At 33.5% G+C, this 27,752-nt stretch overlaps 1 protein-coding gene across 1 annotated transcript; it reads right to left on the reverse strand.

Annotated features, from left to right (window-relative positions):
* Window positions 1–1,660: 1,660 nt before the first annotated feature.
* Window positions 1,661–27,752, reverse strand: LOC144452673 (thioredoxin domain-containing protein 16-like). Its single transcript, XM_078143821.1, has 18 exons — window positions 27,598–27,752; window positions 20,766–20,848; window positions 18,920–18,996; window positions 17,777–17,851; window positions 15,229–15,350; window positions 11,616–11,706; window positions 11,161–11,311; window positions 10,821–10,981; window positions 9,926–10,016; window positions 9,488–9,647; window positions 8,650–8,802; window positions 7,592–7,829; window positions 6,886–7,022; window positions 6,501–6,585; window positions 5,302–5,443; window positions 4,709–4,872; window positions 3,851–4,041; window positions 1,661–2,909 (listed from the first exon to the last, which is right to left on the reverse strand). The coding sequence occupies exons 1-18, from the start codon at window positions 27,749–27,751 to the stop codon at window positions 2,689–2,691; spliced, it is 2,496 nt and encodes an 831-aa protein (XP_077999947.1). The 5' UTR covers window position 27,752; the 3' UTR covers window positions 1,661–2,688.

Here is a 27,752-nt window from a genome sequence, read left to right on the forward strand (position 1 = left end):
CCTCTGTTAGTGAATGTAACATGTAGGATGATTGGCAGCTCTAACCTCTGTGTTAGTGAATGTAACATGTAGGATGATTGGCAGTTCTAACCTCTGTTAGTGTATGGAACATGTAGGATGATTGGCAGCTCTAACCTCTGTGTTAGTGAATGTAACATGTAGGATGATTGGCAGCTCTAACCTCTGTGTTAGTGAATGTAACATGTAGGATGATTGGCAGTGCTAACCTCTGTGTTAGTGAATGTAACATGTAGGATGATTGGCAGCTCTAACCTCTGTGTTAGTGAATGTAACATGTAGGATGATTGGCAGTGCTAACCTCTGTGTTAGTGAATGTAACATGTAGGATGATTGGCAGCTCTAACCTCTGTGTTAGTGAATGTAACATGTAGGATGATTGGCAGCTCTAACCTCTGTTAGTGTATGGAACATGTAGGATGATTGGCAGCTCTAACCTCTGTGTTAGTGAATGTAACATGTAGGATGATTGGCAGCTCTAACCTCTGTGTTAGTGAATGTAACATGTAGGATGATTGGCAGCTCTAACCTCTGTGTTAGTGAATGTAACATGTAGGATGATTGGCAGTCATTATTTGTCTTAGTGAATATAATATGTTGTAGGATGATTGACAGCTCTAACCGCACGGCTAGGTAATAGGATGCCCACATCATACAAGCAGCAACACCAATCTTGTATTTGTACACAGTGTAGCAAGCAGCACACTAATCTCCGAGCTTGCATACATGGATCAGGATGTTATGAAAACTTGTAACCAGGGATATTGGGGTATGATTTGTAACATACAGTGAAGACGAGTAAAATTCTCTGGTTATGATGTATACCAAAGTATAGGGCATACTTTTGTTACATTCAGTGAAGACAAAAACTTCAGACTCTGGTTATGATGGGTAAGATTTAGAACATCTTTTATGCAAGATAAAGTTTGGCAAATACTACAGCTCTCAATAAATAGTGAAATACAGATAGAAGAAAAGGCAAATACAAATTTTAAATAACAGTATGGAAATCCCTAAACCTATCTAACTCTCTATAAATATATATATATAATTAACACCTCGGCACCCTTTCCTTGATGAGGTCTCAGATATTTTCACTTTTCCATAATTTCAAATGGATACTCTTTCCTGAAAAACATTTTGATGTAAAAATCCAGCTCTGGAAGAACACTTCCATGTTCTTTACATTATGTAAAAAATAGACAACTCATTAATAGCAAAGCTTTTAATTTCTTCTGTTTTGGGTATCATATTGAGTATGTGAGAATTTACACCATCAGCAGTAGTGTTTAATGATTGTATGTCACATAGGAATCAACATTTGAAAGATAATATAAATCCACCTGCGAGGATTAGTTACTATACTAAAAGTTGATAATTGTTCTAGTAACCTTTCTCAAAATCATAACTGGAAATAATCTAAACTGATTTGAGTATTACAGTACTTTCTTACGAATGGCAAGACGCTGTTGCTTTGAAAATATACAAATATTGCACACTTGTATATATATATATATATATATATATATATATATATATATATATATATATATATATATATATATATATATATATATATATATATATATATATATATATATATATATATATATATATATATATATATATAAGATACTGATAGAGTCATTGCTATAATTACTAAATATATATTTTGTGTGTCAAAAATCCTAAGTTTTTTATTCATTTTTTTTTCGGTTGTGACCTGACATGTTTTTGCATCGAAGTGTAATAAACTGTAAGAGTTGATGAAGTATCCATCAAATACATACTTATAGGCCTGTAGTATAACAATAAATCATTCACCAATATTCATAAAGTGACAATTGAAATTTATGATATACCCAATTAAATTTAGACTACATTTTATTCCCATCAAATCACCACAGCCAGCAAAAGATAAATATACAATATCAATAAATTGTGTTCTCTTTTTTTTAATCAAAGTCCTCATCATTTATAAATTTATATTTTTCAATAGTTCAGCTTAAACACTGTCTCATATGTGGCTGTCTACTTGCAATAAATTACATTTGTACTGATTGTTAGAATGTAACCAAGCAGGTTTTGCAGGAAGTGAACATGACCTTTTTAACAAAACAAGTTATCCTTTAATAGAAGGATGGTTTACTAGCGAGGACATGTGTAACCATGGTTACAATGAGAAGAAGAAAAAAGAATTTTCAGCTGGGCTTTTATGTGGTGGAAAAAACACATCTGCAAAGGAAGTGAACATGTATTCAAAATGAAATTTTGTATTTGTCAGTATATGCTTAAGTATCTGGTGTTTGGGATTCACTCACTGAATTATCGCGTGACAAGTACTAGTGAAATCGATCGATGATAACCATGGCAACCAATACAATTGTCTATTAAAGATGATAAGAAGAATGTGTTTGGACAATATAATCCTATTACCTTTGTCTATTTAGTTGTCTCAAAAATAGAACTTTGATATAAAAAACAAAACAAAATATAAATATATTTATTTAACAAAAGTAATATGCAGTGGGTACATTTTTTGTCAAAGTATTTTTTTAGTCAATTACTTGCAGGGAAATGACGCAAGATATAAATAGGCTGATAATATGACTGGCAAATCCTGAAAGAAATATTTGAAAGCTCAGTGTGGGGAGGACTTTGTGAGGCACTTCAAAGCTCAGTGTGGGAATGACTTTGTTCATTTTCTGCTTCATTCATATTTGATGATTTGCTGCCTCGAGGTCGAATGATTCCTCCACTACGAAACTCTTTTTGTTTCTCTTCACCTGATGATGATGGTGGTTCTTCTATTATTCCCATTTCTGAATCAATGAAAAACAGAAAGTCGTATCCTGGCATCATTGGTTTCCATTTACCCTCTCGGAGTTCACCTGTGAAAAATAATATTTAATTAACAATTAATCTTTAAAAACTTAAAACAAATAATCAAACACTTTTTAGTATCCATTTCTGAGATGCGTGTATTTTGCTCTTTTGCTATATTCGCACTAACAACACAGAATGAAAGAAAATTAACCATTAAACAGGCACTCAATGATTCCATACGTTGTATAAATTTACCGTTCTTGTGATTTGCCAACACATATATAACACTATGGAAATATATCTTACTGTCAACAGAATATGCCTACAAAAATTTGAATTGATCCCACTCTTTTTACATAAATGATGACAGTGGTAGAAAGACAGTGAAGACAAGATACAACCACACTTACAAACACACACACACACACAGACAGACAGACAGACAGACACAGAATTATAACATAACCTCACCTTATCGGGGTAAAAGATAATATAGATACAGAAAGTAATGGCTATCATTTACCAACCAATCAGGGTGAAGTATCAAACTAATCTCCATACAGACACTCATGGCTATCATTTACCAACCAATCAGGGTGAAGTATCAAACTAATCTCCATACAGACACTCATGGCTATCATTTACCAACCAATCAGGGTGAAGTATCAAACTAATCTCCATACAGACACTCATGGCTATCATTTACCAACCAATCAGGGTGAAGTATCAAACTAATCTCCATACAGACACTCATGGCTATCATTTACCAACCAATCAAGGTGAAGTATCAAACTAGTCTCCATACAGACACTCATGGCTATCATTTACCAACCAATCAGGGTGAAGTATCAAACTAATCTCCATACAGACACTCATGGCTATCATTTACCAACCAATCAGGGTGAAGTATCAAACTAATCTTCATACAGAAAATAAAGGCTATCATTTACCAACCAATCAGGATAAAGTATATCACATCTCATTAGCATACATCCATAAAACTTACTTGTGTGCATTTTGATTTCTCCTCCTTTGAGCATATGTAACCACTTAATAATACCAGATTTGTCAATATCATATGGATGTGGATAGCTATACACTTTGCCATCTTGGTGGTTGACCATAACAATTGAAGGTATGGGGGCTTCTGTTATATAATTATGTAGAATATAGCCTCCCATTGAACCGTCATCCTCCCTGTAAGATACAAGCAATCACAGGTCTGGATAATCATTGGTTGTAGTAAAAAACAAAATGGCGGGCTTCATTTACTGAAGAGATACCTATACTACTGACAAGCTTTATCAAGAACTATCAATGACTAGTACACATGTAAACTGAAAATATATATGCTGTATTCATATTGATCCACAATTTATTTGTTAGGGGTAATACATGTTGTAGTTTTAATTTTTAGGATTCCTTGTAAATTTGTGTATACAATCAGATCATACAACAGGTATGATGTAGTTCTATAGTACAGATAGTCATACTGTAAATTATAGTATAACCATACATCAAAACAAATGTCTTTTTTCCTTTGTTGTAAGTAACAGTCAAAACAAAATAAACAAGGCAAATTTCAGCACTCCTGTTTAATTTTTTTGTACAATCATTTCATGTTATCATGTGTTGTTTCTTTTTTGGGATCATTTTCTGAAGAACAAAGATATTTAGATACATATTGGCTTCTTCAATTTGAAATGTTAATCTCACTCTCCATGTCACCATAAATCCACACCAGTACACAGTACAAGTTAACGGGAAAAATGGTAGAAAATTCAATAACATGCCCAATTGGTAGCCTAGCAACATTCATCTACACATCCTGATATGGAAAACAACAGAATTGAAGATGACTTACAAATTCATCCAACAGAATATCAAATCAGAAAACTGTCCACTCTTTGCTATCTCTGCTATAACCTGACTAGGTTGACCTTCCAAATCAACAGTGTTACCAAATAATATAAGGAAAGGTCGTTGTAGTGACTGATAGGCTACAAAATTACTGGCTCTTAATTCAGTCTGCAAGATAAAAATATAACAATATTATGAGCTGGTGAATAGTTACAAATAAATTAAAAACTTTGCGTCAAAGTACAGAGAGTGGGGGGGGGGGAGATGTGGTCATGTTTACTATGTAATGTGTGAGGGTTTGGACAAACACATCCTGTATGACTAACTACATTGGTGAAACGGAAAGAACATTACAATCCAGATTTCAGGAACACCGACACCCTAGTTTTGCATCATCAGATGTTTCCAAATACATTCCTAAATTTGAAACCATGTTGAACTTGAACACTCTTTCCTCAAGACCAAAATTTAAAGCATTATTATAGCAAATATGTATGTGTATTGTGTTTACTAAATTAGACATATTTTGTGTCTTTAAGCTCTGTTTGTGCAATCTCTTGAGAAAGCACAGGAGAAGAAATACAGATTTAAACTTACATATATGGGTAGACTAGAATGCTTAATGAAATCAATCACATCATTGGTTGGTAATAATTGCTGTAGTACAACATAAGGTTGGTGTTCATCATTCAATTTGATAATAATGATGCTGGAAACACCCGTGTCAAACCTTGGGGCTCTGAAATTAATGAACACAGGTAACAAAGGGTGTCAAAAAATGAACGGTTGTGTGGCAAAGTGTTAGATTTAGCACTTCATGAGCCTAGCTGCTGCCTACTAGGAAAAACAATGTATGATGACAATTTACAATTAAACAGTCACAAGTGACAGCTACTGTGTCAGAATAGCTCTACTATGGTGATTTCAATGAAAAGGACATATTTAGAGGCAAAATATGCAAGGTGGACAAACACAACATGCAAGCTATATTGTATGAATTTAAATTACTAGTCTACCTATGTTAATGATAACCCTGTTATTCCTTTTGACAGAAAATTACAGAAAACACGGAACTGTTGTTAAAACTTTTTTGTGTCATCCCTGGCAAATGTATTCAGTGATGTATCTGTTCTGTCTTTCCTGCGAATGTGATACTTGCCGTACTGTATATCTGCTTTAGTTTGTTGTTTTCCGAATATTTTGTTGCCAATTCAAATCAAATCAAATCAAATCAATTCAATTCATGTATCCTCATGCCATCATAAGCAGATATAGGTTGAGAAAATTCACAACATTGATCTGATAAATATCAGCCCGATATAATTTTGGATAAGGTGTCTAAAAAACAAGTAACCAAAACTGAACAAAATCTGATGAAGGTAATTTTAACCTTGTCTAGTGTCCACAACTGCGGATTATTACTCAAAACCCCAAAGTTTTGTGTTCTAATGGATGGGGGAGTTATGCAACACATACTGACGTGACTTAATGGGCAAAAGTCTGATTCCTCAAGGCCTGCAGACATTGTCCAAAAGGCAACTGATATATTAAGCCCTCAAGATTTGTCTTAGTCTCAAGAAACGAACTTTATTAGGGTGACTCACAGTCATGGGGGAAACAAGTGGTTTTATGATACTGCCCACTTGACTAGTAAATATGCGAAACAAGTCAATATATACACTTTGAGGTTACTTTGAAAAGGTAACACAAATATTTGGTGTTGCCTGTTCGTCAAGTGTGTGTCTATTTGTATATTACTAGCATAGTTAGATCACTATTCTGATAGACCTACTTACATTTCTTTTGCAATTTGGTCCACACTGTATCCTAGCAGGTATTGGCCATGAAGTTGTTTGCCAACGTCAGTGAACACCTTTTTTTCTATAAAAAAAAAAATAAAAAAGTCATGAAAACATGTTTTTACAGTAAAATTGATATTGCTATATAATAGAACAGACAAGTTTTATTCAATATACATTGTAGAATGCAAGTCCTTACGATTTGCACTTGGAGCTGTAATATTTCCATACTACTATTTTTGGTAATAATTAGATTTGATAACATACTGTTTCATACTACCAAATTTGATAATAATAGCTTCATAATAATAATTTCACAGCTGACGACCATATTTTAGTAATGAATTTAGTTAGAAATGATCATATTTATATCATATCGTACCCTTTTCTGCATCATCAGCAAACAAACCAAGCACAACTGTTTCAATTCCTTCTGGTACAACACTGGAAAATTTCCCAGTCATGAATGATTCAACATCTTCTTTGGTCGTCAAGACAATAGGATTGTCCAAAAGGTGTCTGTGGACAGATTTTGAACAAAAAGGTGATTGTTTGACAGCTGTCATATTTCTATGTACATCATATGTTGTGCAAAAACACACCTGTACAATATTATGAATGAACAGCTAAAAGTTGGCTTAATTTCAGGGGAAATTTTTTTATACCTTTCAAGTATTTAATGAACTGGCTACTAAAAAAGTTGGCTTTCTGGAAAACAGTGTGTAGAAATACAATTCTATACATGCACTCTGGAGACCAGCATAACCTTCTTTCAATTAGATATATACTTCCGTGTTCGCCTTCTGGGAAACACGGTACGTGGAAATACAGTTCTATACATGATTGTACTCTGGAGATTAATATAACCTTCTTTCAATTCAATACAATCAATAAAACCTTCTTTCAATCAATGCTTCCATACAATCAAATAAATTGTATAAGTTCTATTTCCAAATTCAATAGTAATCTCTCTGGGTTTTTTCCTTTCCTTTCTGTTGACAAAATTACATTATGTTTATAACTTTCCCAACTGACTTTAATCCATCTATTTTTCTGTATGATACAAAGAAGGACCTGTAAAAACTCACAAGCTGACAAACTTGACTACGCTGTTCATCTCCAATCTTCCCTCATACTCTCCATACAGCTTAGTGTCCTTGAACAGCTGGAATATAGGATATCTTGTCACATTGTTCTTTTCACAGACATCAGGCCAGTCGGCACAATTCACTCTAGCCAGAGGACTAGTTTCATCTTTTGTTTTATCAGCCAACGCTTCCCCAGCCATGGCATACTGCTCCATGAACACCTGTGTTCTTGCATCCCCTAGATACATACAATACGTACATGAATGTAAAAGTTAAAATGACGGAGTTTCTCAATTTTGTATCCTACTTTATTTTGTATAAGTTAAGCATAAACAGATAATCATAACTGTTCAAGAGTAAGCTGGGACTCATTCCAACTGCTGTTCAGAGAAAGACAGTATCAAGTCCAAGGTTATTCTGACTGCAAGCAGGACTAGTATTTCTTGTGACTGTAATACTTTGCTCTATTAGATTTATGATAAGAGACACCTCTGAGATGATATAAACTTGATGAAGATGATAACAAAATCTTCCTTTTGGTTACATGAACATAAATAAAACATTTCATATCCCAAAGACATTTAAATTCTTCAAAATGACTCATTTGCATGATAACAAGGACATGTTATTTTTATACATGCTTTTCATGTGTTTGTATATTAAATCAGATATATTAAAATCAATCAAAGCAAAACAAACTGTGTCAAATTAGTGAAATTTAGACCCTTAGTTTGAACAGATCACAGCTCACAGAAATTTGTTTGACAAAGTAAAACTGATAGAGAACATATATTTTTGCCTAATCTCTGCTGTGATGAATGAAAGTTTTAAGAAATATTAGTACAGGAGAAACTGCCTGGTATTGTAATGTAAAACTGATTCCTTTTTATTAGAAACAAAATCTTCACTATTTCACAGAAGAAAGAAATGAACAAAAATAGTATATTTTGTAGCCATTCGATACGTTAGACACCAACACTGGGTAATACACAAAATTTGGTCTCCAGGAACAGAAGAAAAATTTACAACATTGGCTAATGTGGAAAAATAGTACTTACAGTCTACATAAAACATTATCAATCCAACTGATTTCTCATTGATAAACTCTGGAGTTGTTTTATCTGTCAGTGCTGGAATGTGAGGTGAGTTGATTTTCTTCTTTCTCAATAAATACGCATCCTCAGCGACAGGATCGTCTTGGATTTCTTCAGCTTCAAAAATACAGATTATCAAATATCAATCAGTACTGACAGATGCCAATCTTAGTGATTGGTCTGATATTTGCACATTCTGCCACTAAGCATGTAATTTTCCACCTTCACCATACAAATAACTTGAGAAGTACACATCCGATAAAAGAAATGGAAAAGTGTTTTTGAAAGATAAAAAAGCCAAAACATTTGACCTTATGAGACACTATATTACTTGAAGTAACAACTTACCCAGCATATAACTACATTGAGTGTTCTTTGTTTGGCTTGCAAAAAATTCTGCTCTGGCCTAAAAACAAAATTTTTTGGTTCCGGTTACCCGACCTTACCTAGTTTTTCACTGCTGACCCTAAACTATTTTTTTCATGTTTTCAAGAAAAAAAATAACAAAATCGCAAAAATTGTGAGGTTTCATGAGCAATAGCAGATGCGGAAACTAACATCAACTTAAAAAGAAGTTCTAAAACTGTTCTTCCAATCTGTAATGGCTGTACATCAGATAGAAAGAAATAAACAAAACAGAGGTCATTTGGAAAACAATGGAAAACCTGAACTAGACACTCACACAGAAAAAAATATAAATAAAATAAAAGAAAAAATCTACCTACCCCACCTATTCTAAAATTGAGCGTACCCGGAACCACACAATTTCTGACAATATTTTCAATATAAACTAACAACTTACGAGGTACTTCAAACAGATCATCCTCACTTCCTTCTTCTTCTTCCTCATTATATTCAACAGATTCATCTTTCTTTTCACCAGAGTAAGCTTCAATGATGTCAGTTATAAAATTGCGTATGTTTGTGGCTGTAAATTTGATTTCCATGTAGCCTAATTCTTCCTATGAGATAAACACAAGGTACAGATACTATCAGATCATTGAACAGACTTTGATGTATCGTACTGTTGTAAATGAATGACAATGCATAATTTTCTTTTCCCTATTAAAATCATACATATAACCATCAATGCTGGCACAACAGTTATCTAGAGTTTTAAACTTACAACAGGTGCAGTGAACATCTATCAAATTCTGTCTTATATACATATATATATATATATATATATACAGACTTAAAATAGTCAACCCTAGAACAGGCCTAGCTAAGCAAAACTTACACTGTGTAGTAGTTTCACTGCAGCAGCAGGAACTTCCTTCACCTTTGACCCATAGCCAAGTTCTTGTGAAAGTTTGTCGTCCATCTTCTCCCTATTTATGATCAATATAATTAAACATGTCACTTTTGTCATTATTGCATTAAGGATATCATGAGTACTACAAAAATATCAAAATAGGGACTGCCGGAATTTATCCACATAGAAATAATTTAACAAACATATTCTGTCCAAATAATAATAATGACATTATTTATTTAACAGTTGTAGAATTATATGCAATCGTCAGTTTCTTACTCTGTAATTAATTTTATTTTTTCATGACATTTGAAAACTATAAGATATAAATACAGTCACTTATATATATATAATGTACTTATTGCCAAGGATTACCAAAACCCTTGTAATTACAACTTGAATATTTTACTCATAATATTTGTTCCTATTTTTACGTCAAGTAACTTGCTACATTATGTCTGACTACAAAGCGACTATCAGCCTCCATAATTTTTTCATTTTTGACAACAACTAAATGATCTGAACTGTTTACACATGGACTAAATTATCTGACAGCGTACACAGTACCATCAATGACTAGTAAACACATAAATCTGCTCATTCAATTTTTTTAATGAAATACTTGGTAATTTTACATCTGACAAAAATTGACAAAAAATAGACAAAAAGTTATGTAACAGCATTTCACTGTATAAAATGACACTAATAATTAAATGATACTCTGTTGAAGATTTCACTCTATACAAGTGATCATGTTTTATCCAATATGTCACGGTTATATAAACAATATTTTCTTGTTGAAATCAAGACCTTCAAAGACACTCGACTGTTAAACATAAACATTTTTAAATTAGCAAAACAAAATAATAAAATGACTTACACGTCTACAATGATAAATCCTACAACTCCAATGAAATCCTGTGCTACTTCTTCCAAAATAGTCTGTGTTTCCTTGTGCATAGCAGTACTTGTGAAAATGTACGTCTGATGAATATTCAAATCGTCATATTGTGTTTTGAGACTGTCTGGCTGTAGGTCAACCTAGAGGTAAGATACAACAAACCATCAAACTATGTTTTGAGCCGACCTCGAGAAACATACAACTAACCATCAAACTGTGCTTTAAGACAAGCTAGAGAATGATACAACAAACCATCACACTGTGTTTTTTGAGACTGCCTGTTTGGAATTCACCAAAAAAATCTAACCATGTTACTTACTATGTTTGGAATACTAATGAGTTTCATATATCTTGACAAGGTTACTAGATTCATTGGTCCAGCATATCTGAGAACAGGACAAGCTTCATCTTTACCCTTTACTGCTTTGCACTGCAAGTACCATATTGACGGTGTTCTAACTTCAAATGAACTATGGAAATAACAACAAACCAAAGTGAGAGTTAAATAAAATACACCTATTGTCTTTACTGAGTCTGACTTCAGGTATGTGTACCAGTGTTCTCCCTACAATCACAAGGGGGCTCAGAGACCCCGCTGTGGTGCTAACTAGTTGCCTTGGCAACAAGGGAGAAAGCACAACGTGACTGGTGGATGTTTCGTCAGAATATCAACAAGTGTCCTCAAACATTAATATGTTTAATAAAGAATAGTTACTATATCATTACAAAATATCAATTTATCAACTCTATGAATTACACAAATTTTATTCTCACCTTATGACAGGAATGACATCTGTAGCTGTTGTGAAGGCAAACTTGTATTTCTGACCATACACAAAGGCCACTTCCATAAAGATTCGGTGTTCTAGTTGTGGAAAACAGACAAACCCAGATTACATATAAATGAAATATGTCAGTTCCTACATACTCTTTAACTATAATAGTTGCTTTCCCCAGAAAATAATAGTAGAATTTTGGTCATTTGCATGACAAAGAGAATTATTCTTATATTAATAATTTCCTAGTATTGTTTTCAAAAAATTATTAAGATTTTACCCTTTGGTCAATACATGTAAAGGCCAAGGAACATCCATGGCATTATGCATGTGATCCAACATAGACATGAATTACATCACGATTACAAAAGGTGTACTATTTGCTGAGATATCAATCAAAATAGGTTGACGTAATCATACTACTTGGGCTGGATTTGGATCAATCTAAGCTGTGTCAGATGAAATGAGTAAGTGTGAACAAACACACAAAAGATGGCGCAACATGCTGCGTATATATTTTGATATTGGAAAACAAAGACTTGAACAATCTGAGGTCACTCACTTGGTTTGACTAAATTTAATGTAATGTAAAATCCTTTGTCTGGGTTAAAGTCAGCTGAGATCACTGGATTTAATATTCACTACAAAGTGATACATACATTCAACAGCCTTTCACCCATGTCATGTATAAAGGATACTCTAAGACTTATCTTTGAAAGATAGCATAGACCTGAAGAAGACACAATTTTACCAATCTCACGTTGACATCTCCCAATTGTTTGTTCATTAGTTACACTGACTACAGTTACCATGACAAGTCATAGATTTTGTAGTCCCCTCCAAGATCTATGGACAAACTATGCATACATTGCTTGATACTCTATCATATCTTATGGTGTAAAAAAGCTACAGTCTGTCACTACAAGTGGTTCCTTAGCTACTTCTGTTTTATATTCTAATATATTCTGTATCATTCTCCCTACTCAAAATATCTGGAATTATGTCTAGTAACAGGTACTCTGAAAATGATTTAGTGTACACCTCTTGAAAATGAAATATTTCACACTATGTACATTACTATTGTAAGATGAAATAACAGAAATCATTTGTAGGATTGTGAAACAGTCTGTGTCTGTAGATAATTTACTATGTCAATGGCATGAACAACCTGTCATCAAAGATGTCACAGATCAAAAATATCATGTATCGTAACTGCTGACTGAATCTTTTACATGTAACACTTATCAGAACTGTTGCCATGACAAGTGTGTTCTAGTAAAGGGCAGAGTGCAGCAACTTGTGTTGAAAGACAAAATCAATGTGTTTAAGATTCAAACATATCAGTACTGTATATAAAATAATAGAAATACAGGTAATGTCATGCTTTCAAAATTGAAGTGTTTGTGTTGTGCAACACAAAATTCTACCCTTAAATTATCTCATAAGAGGAAAAAAAACAGGTGAAGAATCTGTACAACAGAGAGGTGGAAATCTGGTAAATTTAGACTAAATTTTCTAGTAAAGGGCAACAGATATTTCAAGTCTGTGGAATTCGATCAGGTACAATCAGTTTCATAGATTTCATCGATGATCAATGACCTTTACAAGAAAATATATTCCATAATAATGGAATGTATTCTGCTACATACTAAATGACTCAGTACACACAGATTTATAAACATTTTTAATTGTCCTTGAAATAATTTCCATTGTCGTTTTAAATAGTGCCATTGGCATTGTAGCACAACTGTATTTGGCTGTTGCTATGAACATGGTCTTGTTGCTAGGGATATTTGCATACATTTTTGGAATCTTTATTAACTTGCCTACCCTTCCCACTTTTCATCTTTGCGATATAAACCATCATTTCGCTGTTATTATGGGCGTCGTCCTGTTGCTAAGCATATTGCATACATTTTTTGAATCTTCAGTCACTTACCTACCCATCCCTGTTGTTATCTTTGTAATATGCATTGTCATTTCACTGTTGCTAAGGGTGTGATCATGATTGCTAAGGCCAATTGTGTTAAAATGTTTTCAACAATAACTGCAGAATAATACCTCCAGAAACATCCCCACCAAGTTTCAACCCATTCACCATGCAATTTCAAGATATAAGTTTTTGACCAAAATTGACATTTTTAGAGCTAATATGCATATCACTGATGGGATCATCACATTATGAATACAGCTTCATTTACACATCCCCACATGCATCCCCAACAAATTTCAGCCCAATCTGCTCAGTAGTTTTGGAACTATATATTTTTGACAAAAAAAAAAACATTTTTAGACCTAATGTGCATATACTGATGGGATCATCATGTCATGAACATTTCTTAATCTAATCACCTCTTCGATCTACCGAGTAGTTTTGGAGTTTACATTTTTTGACCAAAAATCACATTTTTTACCCAAATCACACACGGGTGGTAAGGTCATTTTGATTTGAACAATTTCCCAACTAGACACCCAAGGTAATATACCCACCAAATATCATGGCAATCGGTCCAGTAGTTTTTGACGTTAAGTTGTTTACACACACACACACACACACACACACACACACACACACACACACACACACACACACACACACACACACACACACACACACACATACACATACACACAGAGACAGACAGACAGACAAACAGACACTTTGCCATGCCTATAGCACTAGTCTACTGAACCTTATCAGTTCAGTTGTGCTAAAAAGGGCAAACACTGTCTGACTTTTAAATGTGAGAAACAGTTGTATAATCTTGACATCCCTACCGTCACATTAACGAGTCACTTGTCTAGGAGTAGTCGTCTTAATTAACTCCTCGGATTTTCCGAGATTACAAAACAGAACACTAGTAGTGATTTTCAAACATAAGCATTCTGACTCCGAGCTAATTAGACTACCACATGAATACATTACTATTGGTTACAAATTTACACAATACCTGTTAGTTATCCCCTAATTACGGTCTCAACAAAAGTCACAATTACAGATTTTAAGGTGACAATTATCTTGATAGATATAAAGGTTTTGAAATAAAAACCTTTTGTCAAAGTGTTTCTCAATGTGTATTGTTACAATTTTCTTTCTTTTTGATGATAACAACTTCGCCTACCTCTCAGCATTTGAATTTTTCAACTTTCAACAAGCTGTCAATATTGAACATTACATGAAATTTATTATATACTGGTAGGACCATTCTAAGTATGTCGTTTGTCATACCTATCACGTCTAGTTTGCACCATGCTGTGATTCTTATAGCTATCACCATTATGATCATAGTTTCTAAATAGTGTATGTTGGAGTAAAGGCTGCCAAGTCTTTATGCATAACCAAAGAGTTCAATTATTCACTGGCCTAAGAATAGCTGTAGTCGTGATGTTATTATCATTATTTTGAGGTAATTTGAACTAACGAGGATAGTCAACAAAAGTCTGGGTATGAATTACAAATGTGTGCGGAAATTGACTAGTATGATAAGTGTGCATACTCATTTTTTGCTGGTTGTTATATTTTGTGATTATTTTACTTTACTTTATCATCAACCTAAATTAAGTTGCCATGGTAACAAATCAGCCGTAATATAATATATCTACAGACTTACCATATGTTCCAACAGCTTTTTGATAGGAAAATAAAATATCTTTTTCACCCCTGCTGATTATCATAATTGTTTCAAGTTCTTCAGCACTCTGGACAATTGGCACTTCTCCTAGGAGAACCATCCTTCAAACAAAAACAAAGTACAGAAGTGACCACAACAGGAAGATGGGAGGGGGGGTGGGTGGTGGGGGTGCAAAGCCGGCCTATATTTCAAATTTCTAAGTTTACACGTCTTACTTTATAACCCTTACACAACTACATGTCCTTTGTACCTTCAACCTCCTCAGAGCTTGTACAATTATGGTATATCGAATACAGCTATGAATTTAAACATAGTTAAATTGACACAATTCTAAGATAGTTGTTTGGACATTTTAAATTGTATGAACACAACACAACACAACACAACACAACACAACACAACACAACACAACACAACACAACACAACACAACACAACACAATAATGACATTTATTCATAACATATATTCATTATTGAACAGGGAAAAAGGAAAATCTTTTAATTTCAAGTCTCTCAGAAAAAGATAGATACATCTAAAGCAGTCCAAATACTTGTAGAATTCCACAGAAACACACTAGGTTTTATATACTGGTATCTTCTTTTCATTATCCATTCATACTTTACAGATAACATTCCATTTCATTCAGTATCATAAAAGCGATTTATTTCTTAATATACGAGTAATTGAATTCTTCAAAATCTCAATCTTTGCCTTTCTTCGTACAACAATTACCTATTCCTATTAATCTAGTCTTTTTTTGTATTGTATGATTGACATCAACCCCCGCCATCCCACCAGTCCACCCCCATCCCAGAAATCTAATCAGTCCTGACAAACAACTGTCAGTTATATCCTATCCCCATATCCTTGTCCATGGTTAATCACACACAGCAAATTGCCTTCAACTCTCTGTATTCATCATGCTGTTCACCCTTTCCGGATCTCTCTCCTGATTGTGTTTTTCCAACGCAAGATATGTTCCCCAAATTGATGTTTGATTATCAATAATTGGCTGGGAAAATTAGATTAGACTCTGGAATTATGAGTTTGATATTTGTCATGAGTTTAACTCCACTGTGGCTCTACGCGAACAAACAAAGGCCAATATTTGATCCCCCCACATCTCTCATTCTAAGTCACCCAATTTAAACAGGCACAGCAGGGGATAATAATTAATCAAATGTTTCGGGATTAAAACTAACTAAATATTATACACGTAGAGTCAAACTAAATTCTTAATAACTCTATAGTGATAAATTATATACTAGCAATTATAGCTAATTATAAAATAAACCAATTGACCCAGAATATTAAATTTAATTACTAATCTTATTACCCATCGAAGTTTTAATTCCCAAATATGATTACAAACACACAGCTAACTGTTGACAATATATCCCACAAACATTTAAACTTGTAATACTGCATATGTTGAAAGATTGATTTGTACTTTTACCAGAAACAATATTCCCTGACTGGTGCTAAGCTGAAAAAAAAACTGTGATAATCCCCGGGGAATTTATATATATATATAATTGAATTTATATATCTTTGGCAAGCAATAATTATATGAATTTTAGAAAAATAGATTATTTTAAATTTATGGTTTTTCAAGAACGTTTCAATCCATAAAGATTTCTCACGGGTATTCACGTGTTCATACATGATTCTGCAGATAGAAATCCCCAGGTGTGATGTTCTTAGCAAACACTGAATCCAAGGAACTTTAATATTGATTTAACTGAAATCTCACAATTTCTAGCCTCATTCCATTATCTTCATAGTTTCACTCGTAAATCAAACATCTTACACAGGTCTTGATGCACAAGCAGTTCAAAATTGTTGCAGTTGTCATTCTGATGAGGATTGTCAACCGAGACGGATCAAAAGCTCAATGCTTAAAAAAAATTTAACTGCCTTATGTATTATTATAACCTGCGTGAGTCATTTTTAATGTTATCTTTTTGATGTTACCCAGTCAAAAGTATTCTATGTGGTTTTAAATTTTATCAAAATATTTATTACTGTTGAAAAATAGAGAGAGAAAAAAACAATTGGACACCAAAATAATAACAATCTTTTGCTTAATCATTTGTGTCCATCCTGACATTTGTTTTGTAAAAATTCATTTCACAAAGTACATCTTTTTACCATGTACAGCAAACTATATGTACTGAGCAGACTACATTTGTACATGTAACCTCCATGTTAACAATCAAAATATAAATTCAAATTGCAGATACCTAAAACTTGTATTAAATCTGCTTTTATCAGTAAAAAACAAAAATAAGCTAGAACCTGGAGGCTAGAAGACATAAATGAAGACTAACAGAAAGTCGATAGCTTATAGCCTTTGCAGCACAAAAATGGCCTCATACACAACACCTAACTATGTACGCTAACTTCCTGTATCACACATTATTTTACATGTAATTATTCAAAATTCTGATGATTTGCAAGAAATAAGTAGAGTAGGTGAAATATTAAATAGCTGCTATTTTATCGTTCACAGCATTTCATACTCACTGTAAAATATTGGACATAATGGCGTCAATACTGAACATTGAATCCAACCCCAGTTCAGTCATCACATAGCCAGATCTAATAAGGATAAAAGACAAATGGGCAATTAGTACACCAATACTTGACAGTGCCTTTGGTGGATCTCAAATCCTACCCTTTAGAATGTGATTAATGTCATCCATTTTGCTGACTTACCGGAAATGTTTGACATCCACCTGTGATAATCTGTCCTCTGATGATAAGTGAACCTATCTTACATGATGTATCGTTCATTTATGTATATTAAGTTTTGATAAAAGTGGTTTGAATATTGTAATATAAGACGAATGGAGGTAATAAAAAACCACTGTATTGGTGAAATGATGTTGACTACACAGTGGTGGTAGTTAAAGACCAATTTTGTGTCTAGATGCTTGCTGTTGCTGAGACTTGGGGTCATTAAACTTGTGGTCATACATAAACCAAACTATCACTCATTGAACACAGAGAATAATGTCATGCGCAAGCCGAGTTATTGTATTTGGACAGAATATATGGAATTATATATCCTGGTCATTCTGTCAAGACAAACTCTGTCTGGTACATCACAGACTTGGCAGTGTTTGAAAAACGAGTCAAAATATTCCAAAAATTTGAATCGTCACTATCGTCCCAAATTTTTCGCAAATTAAGTTTGAGGAGGTTGATTATATTATTCCTCAACATTTTTCTTCATTCAGCAGGAAAATATTCGTGACTGCTAAGGGTTTGCCAATACTCTAGTGATGTGAAGTGACAAGGCCTTATAAACATGACAATATGTTTGATGAATAAAAATCCCCTATCTTTCCTCCACAGTCACTGGTTTCCAGTTAGCGCAGTCATCAATGAAATTGGTAATATTACTGACAGATAATCACATCTTACTAAAATGACCAATGCAGACAAGAGTAACATGTCATAATTCAAAGAATTGAAAACAAATATATTTATACTATTAATTGTTTATGACAAATCAGTTATCCACTACAACATTCATTTACTGTATAACATGTGTTTGTCCAGAACTGGTATTTTTTTTCAGTGTATTTTTTTTTGAGTGTCTTAAATTAATTACCATGCAATATTAGCAAAGTATACTAAGTCTTGTATACATTTCACACTTACTTGAAAATAAGTAAATGATTTTCAACAGGGTGTCTTCTCTCACAGAACTCTTTAACAGGGTCTTCTTTACAGTTAACCTGTTTAGAAATAATACACAATGAACATGTGACCTACAGATGATCATAATACAAATGTAGTTCTGTCGTTTTGAGGGTTTTGTTTTTGTTTTGTTTGTTTGTTGTTTTAGTTGTTGTTTTTGGTTTATTTTGTTGTTGTTTTTTTCTGGGGGGGGGGGTTTAAACAAATGGTGAAGGACAACATGATTCTGTAGATGTTGTATTTATTGAAAATAGTCTAGAATCAGTTCAATTATACCACAGTTCGGAATAACAATAGTGGTAAAGTGTTCATGGTTCAATATCAATTATAAACCAGCTGAAAACATGTTTGTCTGCCATCATTAGCTTTTACCTGCAAAATAAAATGTCTTAATTCTATGAGTAGTAAAAACACCACCACTCTTCACCACTACAGTCATCCTTAATTGTGATAACAGTCTAACTGACTTGGTAGCAGCACTACCTTCATGCTCAGCTGAGAAATCTATAAAACGCTATGGAAACATAATAATCACATATACTTTTATAGATGTATACTTTTTGTTAATTCTATAAAATCAATAACAGTTTGAATAGAAACTTACTGCATGAGTCATTATATCAATATATATATATATATTGTCGTCTGATGATTGCAACAAGCGTGTAACTCTGGGTAACGACTCATTACATCCTAATTCTTTTGAATTAAGTCTATATATACATATATATCAAAATGTATACCTATTTAGATTTTCCCAAGGTGTTTAATTTCTTCCTTGTAAATCTTACATGAATGAAATTTTTATGTTTCTGTCATTGTCCTATTGCTTTTAAAAAATGCCTCAATAGCAGCTATGTACAGACACAAGCAGGAACACTTGTAAGGCTTAGAAACATAAAGTATAGAATGTTCACTGCCCAAAACATTTTTTTTCTTCAGAAAAGCAGACATTTTAGTACCTAAACCATTCATCATTTTCAGCTGTTTTGTTTGGACTCTTAACAAGGCTTGGTACATACAGGTAGAGTGCTACATAGGTTCTACACTTTATAATTTACTTCATTCTTTTATATTCCGAAGAAATTACATTGACATATACTTTTATGACTTCATGAAGACAGCATAGTGCTTTGACTATATACTTGTATCAAACATACTGATACAGAGCAGAGGTTACAATATTCAATCAAGATCTGAGATAAGTTTTCTCAGTTCCACAGAGAAACCATTTCTATTCACATCAAAATCATCACCAGGGTAGTTGATCAGTACAAACATGAGATACTGATATATTTTACCAAACTGACAGAGAGACTTTCTACTTTCCTTGTATTTGATCTGGAGATATTATTAATGAGTTTTTCCTCTGTTCAGATAGATGTAGGCTAGAATCCAAGTCATTTGAGGTTTTTGGCTATCACCTCTACCCATCATGCCTAGAGCATAAGGCTAATGGGTTTTTTACTTTTAATGAAACATTGGTCAGAATGCTGTCACAAATTCTTATTGGGATTTTAATGTACCCATTGTTGGATGACGTCAATAGTATCACTGTGGTTACAACCAATGAGGAGACAGGAGCAGTACAATGTAAACATATTCAATGATCATACATGTTGTTTTGCATATATCTTAAGTTTGAATATATAACAAGTTAGCCTTAAGGTAGGAGTGATGGGAAAAGGTAATAACCAGAATGTGCACACGACTTGACTCTAGGCTAAGGTTGATGGTGTGTTAGTCTCAAGGGATTTTGACTCTAGACTAAGGTTGATGGTGTTAGTCTCAAGGGATTTGTACTCACAATTGCTGTTTTGACTCCATAATCACTCAGTATCTCTGATGACTCTTTGAAGTCATCAAGAAATTTGTCAAGCCTTGGTATGTCTGAAATATGAATTGAAAAAAATGATGAAATCGATACGAGTGTTAATATCTAAATCAGTTATATTATGAGAAATGATCCTTGTGCATACATGTATGTGTTATCATTATACAGAAGGCAAAGAGTACATCTTATAATATAATACACACTGACTATTATTTACAGCTGAGCTACAGTTCAGGTAGAGCTATATAACCATGGTTATATAACATATGGTTGTTGTCACACAGCACCATGGTGTGTATGTGTATGTGTGTGTGGGTGTATACATGGACAAAACTGCTACACCTATTACTAAATATCTCTCTTAGTGTCTACCTGTCAATTTGTTCTGGCAAGGTGGTTAGATCAGGTATATGCAAATTGAGGTTTCAAAAGGGGATTTTTTTAAATTTAAATGTCATAAAATCACCCAACATCGCACTATGTGGTGTTCATAAGTTTTTGACTCACGTAAAAATACATAAACCTATTATCTTGATATATAAATTATTTTAATATTGTTAGGCTATAAATTCAAATACCAGCATGAAATCTCAATTTATGGTACACCAGTGTTTATCTTCTTCCCAAAGGCGTCAGTCTCACATTATTTGGATGTAAAATTCTGTACCAACTAGAAGTCCTAGTGAGAACTATAATTAGTCATTTACTGAATGAACCAACCATAATTAAATTACACGACATTGAAATGAAACAATATAATGGCCACCTTACCAATATCCTGATTTCAACTAATTAGTTCATACATTTACCACCGATAAAAATTCAATCGCCAATTTTTGCTATTTGTATGACTGGGAAAGACTAAAAAGTGGGATGAACTGACAGACAGACATATGTCACTCTTAGTACTGACATCACATAGACAACCAAAATGTCAGGAATAATAGCATCAGGACAATACTACGTTGCTCTGTGATGAGAATATGACTATAAAACAAAATTTAATCATTTTGGTGTTTCCTTTCATAGTTATTATTTTTCGCTCTAAAAACGTGACACAGCAATAATGCCTGCATTGCCCAGAAAGATCACTTAATACTACTCCCATGATGCAATGCTAGCAGTATATACCTCCGAGCTACACACCTTGATGAAACCTATGGTGTGATTTATCATATCTACATCACTTGGACTAGGAGTAGGAGTAGGGCTTTATTTCTCATGACTCACCCACGATTACATCAGTGATTGTACACTGGCCTTTACAAGAACGATAATAGCGAGTGAATACACATTATTTTCAATATGGCAATCTTTGCATTGCACATTGGCTTGACAAGAACGATAACAGCGAGTGAATACACATTATTTTCAATATGGCAATCTTTGCATTGCACATTGGCTTGACAAGAACGATAACAGCAAGTGAATACACATTATTTTCAATATGGCAATCCTTGCATAATAACTATAGTATATTTCAATCGAGAATCTCACTAAAATGTATGGAAATTAGTCAAATTTACCCTACTTTTTTCTTTTAATTTTTTTTATTTCCGTTATAAACAAAAGAAGAAATACTCCACTTTACAAGACTTTGAAAAAAAAAAGAAAAGAAAAAATGCATGGAAATTAGTCAAATTTATCCAACTTGCCATCACTGAGAGAAAAAATACTAAACATGCTTACATCATAATTTAAATGATGGTTAGATTATCACAATGAACTTTGCATCATTATATAGATTTCACAGTTCTTGAACTTCTACATACACAAACTGTATCTTACAATCAACCCTATCACTATTGATCTCCAAAAACCTACTGGGTAAATATATTTATTTCACTGGTTACATCCATCCCATTCCACTGCCTCACATTTCAACCCGAAAATTCACTTACACGTACTCTATTACAATCATACCTGCTGCAGATGTAGATTTTATTATTCTAAATTAAATGTACCTTTGTTTTAAGCTGATGGGGATGGGGGTGGGGACAGGGGCATGGCAGGAGTGTGGGCAGGGACGGGGGTGGGGGGCAGGGGTTTAAAATCCTTACATATTATTTTTTTAATATTCAGAATAGTAAGCTCAATATGTTGATACATTGATCAGTACAGGTAAGAAGCTATATTGACTATAATCACAAATTAATGCAGACATGGTAAATCAGCTATATCACTAGAGAAGCTAAATTACCGGCATATAATCAGAAAAATGTAGAGACAAGGTGAATTACCTGTATAAGTAAAGGAAATACACAGAAGCACTGCCAAGTTATATATCCTACTAATACCGGAAGTCTTCCTTTGTGGGGATGACATGATGATGTTAATTATACAACTGTATCCCCATCACTTATTTTCACATATACAAATGTATACACTGTATACACATGCAAACCAGCGAGTCACATTGACTGGTTATCAGATACAATGTGATATTATCAGAGATATCAGATGACAAGCTAAATTCACTATAGACAAGTACATTTACAAACAGATATCAAGTCTTAGACAGATGAGTGTTGTAATGTTTCTTGTAGAGGTGTTATTATATCATGTATACAGAAATACAAGCATAAATTCTGACAATATTTCAAGTCATTACATAATTCACCAAAATCTTGTTGTTGATGCTACTGTTATGTGCAACCGAATGATGAAATAAGTGTGCATATCCATATACATGTACTGACAATCTTTCAAGCTGAATAAATGTCTTTTTTCAAACTGCAACATTTATGTATCTTATTCTAACTGAACTTTTGGCTTTCTAAAATTTCCTAATATCGCTGTTGTCAATATTAAAGTGACTGACACATAATCAACATATTCTGCATACTCCTCTAGAAAAAGAGCTGCCATGTGTAATATGAAACACAGGTAGAAGTGATGGCGCAAAACAAATCTCTAATGTACTGACAGGTCAAAGGTCAGATCTGTAGTCGTGATTTCTACTGTACATCCGGATGAGGATGTAAGCTGAATAAAATGTGCACCCACTCTAATATTCTTCACAGCAGTGAGATGGAAAAAAAAATCGAAGAAGGAATTTGATATATAGAGCAATGGCACATTATTGTTAGCTTTTTGTAAGCAAAGTTCACTCAGAATGTTGAATGGTCGTTGTGGTAGTGATTACGGAGTGGGTAAATTTACTTGTTATACTTACAATGTACTGTCGACTATGTTTTGGCTAGTAAAGACATTTTCGACCATATAGTCTTTTAGTGTTGGTGACCCTAACATTATCTCAGATCACTGTCTTATTTCATTCTCTATTGTTATGTCAGATGTTTTTGTAGCGCAAAACACACCTCATGTTGGTTTTACAGAGGATGTAAATTGAGTTGATTATGTGTACAGGTGGTGTTTGCAGTGGACAGCCGATTACAAATGTAGAATCAATTCGAATCAGAACAGGTTTAACAGAACATAATTACCAATTTGTCTCGTTGTCAAGATGACAATGAAATCCTTAATTCACAATTAAATGTTTTGGTTAATCATATCGAAAGCTGTGCGTCCCAGATGCGTAATAATATCAGAACATGGAGTGAGTCTAGCACCTACACTGATTACAAGGATAATAATTTACCTTGGCTTGATGAGGAGTGTGCCGTTAAGAAGACAGAGTTTTATAGAAATTTTAATATTTTTAGAGGTGAGAAAAGTAGTGTAAACAGACAAAATATGATAACCTCTCGATCAAATTACAGAACCACACTGTGAAATGCTCGGTTTAAGTACAATGAGGAACAGACATCTAAATTACTCTCTCTACGTACGAAAAATGCTAAAGAGTATTGGAAGCTGTTACGTAGCGCTGTGTGTAAAAAGGATGTAAAAATTTGTATGTCTGATTTTGCAGAGTTTTTCAGTGATGTTAATAATCCAGATGATATTTTTCACAGGGTTGACAATGATATTGATTTTAGATTTGACCGTTTTGTTCGAAACGAAACACAGGCTATGTTCGGTGAACTTGATATTACGTTAGAGGAACTTATGTATGCTATAAATCAGTTGGGTAATGGTAAAAGTGCAGGACCAGATAAGATTTTGAATGAATTCTTAATTCATGGCACTCCGACTTTATTATCTGTGTTACATGCGTTATTTAATATTATTTTTGATAAAGGATACTTTCTTGAACTCTGGTCTTTAGGAGATATTATACCATTACATAAGAAGGGTAGTGTACATGATGTGGGAAATTATCGTGGAATTACTTTACTTAGCACCATTGGCAAATTATTTATTAGAATTCTAAATAGCAGACTTTCGCGATGGGCCAAACATTATTCAGTTTATATTGAGGCACAAATGTCATTCAGAAATGGTATGGAACAATTGATAATAATTTGGTACTGCATGGTCTAATAACACACATTCTAAATAGTGGAAGGAAACTTTATTGTGGTTTTATTGATTTTACAAAGGCGTTTGATTGTGTGGGAAGAGACAATCTTTGGTATAAATTAAATGTAATTAAGCTTGGAGTTTGCTTAAGATCATTATGTCTATGTATGAAGCTGCAAAATCTCAAGTTAAATTTAAAAATACGTTTAAGTAGTGAATTCAGTATACATACAGGTGTTCGGCAAGGGGAATGTCTCTCGCCCTTTTTTGTTTTCTATGTTTGTAAACGACATTGAAGATGAGTTTGTACTAAACGGCAGTGAATGTATTGATGTTGATTCCTTCAAGATTTTAATGCTACTCTATGCAGACGATATCGTTATTTTTTCTGAATCTGAGAAAGGTTTACAGTTTACAGAAAGGCTTTCATATTTTGTTTAATTACTGTCAGAAGTGGCGTTTAAAGGTAAATGTTTTGAAATAAAAAATTATGATTTTTAGAAGGGGTGGCTCCCTAAGGCAAAATTTGCGTTTTATGTATGGTGGACAACAGTTAGATATAGTTAACAAGTTTACATACTTTAAAGGGATTGTGTTTACCCCAGGTTGATCGTTTACAGAAACACAAGTGTTAGCTGGACAAGCCCAAAAAGCGATATGCTAGTGTTGCCAATTCTGCACTACAGTGCTGAAGTTTGGGGGTTTGCACAAGCTGATGCTATTGAGCGGGTTCATCTTTCATTTTGTAAGAAACTTATAATGGGTGTAAAACAATGTACTCAAAATGATTTCATTTATGGAGAACTGGGAAGAGTTCCTTTTTGTATTTTATGTTTAAACAAGATTCTAAAGTTTTGGCTAAAGATTTTACATAGTGACCCAAGTAAGTACATTAAAAGAGTTTATAATCTTCTGTTATCTGACATGCTTCTCCACCCTAATCGATTCAGTGGGCCACTCGTGTTAGAAATCTTTTATCGGAGTTAGGTGTTATGTATGCATGGTTACACCAAGGAGTTGTATTTATTTCTTTAGTTAAGCAGAGGCTTTCAGATAACTTTTTACAAAACTGGACTGCCAGAATTAATGATTCAACTAGGGCAAGACTCTATCAACATTTCGACACATTTGATTTCAAGCCATATCTAGACATTGTTACTACCGATATCCCTTGTTTTCGACAGGCATTAACAAGGTTAAGAGTTTCGTCGCATAGATTTGAAATTGAATCTGGCAGATGGTATAGACCTGTTAGAAAAGCTTTAGATGATAGAGTTTGTAGACATTGTGAACTTTTGGAAGATGATCAATATCATTTCATTTTAGTTTGTTCGAGATATACTAATTTAAGAAAAGATTTAATTCCTGAATATTTCTGGAAGTTTCCAAATATGTTTAAATTTGTTCAATTACTTAATTCATGCAAAGAGAGACAAACAAGAAATCTTGCTATCTTATTTACAAAGCGTTCAGAATTAGATTTGACAATCATTAACTATTTATATATTTTTTTATTGATTGATCGATTGTGATTGATTGATTGATTTATTTATTCAGTCATTTTTACATAATGTGTAAATAATTCCCAATTGTCTATTTGTGTCAGCTGCTTTTGTTTTATGTTTTTATTTGTCATGTATGTTATGTTTAATTGTATTTTACATATGTTCTGGCGTTTTCCTGTGATATTTCAATGTAATATTTTAATGTATATATTGTAAATATTTTAAAGATACTGGACATTGTGTGAGAAGAGCCTTTGGCTCAAAAAATTATCGAGTTTAAATAAAGTCATTGTCATTTTTACCTTCTCACAACCTTGTTGGGGTTTTAAACATGCTGTTGTATAGTTTCTCTGTTGTTACGTATTGTTATTTAACTGGTCAAGAGACCCTAATGCAATAAATTGAATTGAATTGAATACTTCTTTACATAGTTTTATGATAATTACAATTTGTATATGGTCTTGCATTGAATTTACTCGTGAAAAGAAATTCCTTTGGTCGATGCACTAAAAGTATATCTACCTATTGTAAACACACTCAATCATGCACGTCTTACAATGGACGTGGTTCATATGTGAATAATCTTGCTTGCAGCCGTCGATCAGATCAGAAGAGAGTCGCTACTTCCTCATGTATGCAAGCAGGATCTAGGAGCGAGGGTGCTTGTCTCGCGTCGTGAATACATCATACAACTTCTACAGGTCAATGAATTTATCTATCGCAGCAACATATCAAGGTGTCCACATAAAATGTTTATTCACAGACCCTCCACAAACGTAGGTGGAAGGTCTATGGTTTATTAAAAGATGTGATCGTGTGAAATTACACATTCTCAATCAAAAGTGTGTACAATGCTGTACGCGGAAGTAAACGTACACACTGCACAAATTCAACTCATATCGTGCATGCCGTGGATGCAACGTTACATCACTCACCTTGTTTGTAGAAATAGATAACTCTGACAAACGGCGACTGTTTGAATTCCTTAAAATCTCTTGCGGGCAACTTGTTGAAGAGACTAACAGCAGTGGCCAGGGAAACCAAACCTGACACAAATACACACACCAACCATACTCGTAGTGCTGCCATC

This window comes from Glandiceps talaboti, chromosome 2 (assembly GCF_964340395.1).
Source record: "Glandiceps talaboti chromosome 2, keGlaTala1.1, whole genome shotgun sequence".
NCBI lineage: Eukaryota > Metazoa > Hemichordata > Enteropneusta > Spengelidae > Glandiceps > Glandiceps talaboti.

What these genes read in the sequence shown, in the direction of transcription:
- LOC144452673 (XM_078143821.1), bottom strand. Translation starts at nt 27,751, where the DNA reads ATGGCAGCACTACGAGTATGGTTGGTGTGTGTATTTGTGTCAGGTTTG. An exon ending in GATGTCATTCCTGTCATAAG is followed by an intron (nt 11,312 to 11,615) that starts GTGAGAATAAAA and finishes TTATTTCCATAG; the next exon opens with TTCATTTGAAGTTAGAACAC. An exon ending in ATATTCTGTTGGATGAATTT is followed by an intron (nt 4,042 to 4,708) that starts GTAAGTCATCTT and finishes TGTATCTTACAG; the next exon opens with GGAGGATGACGGTTCAATGG.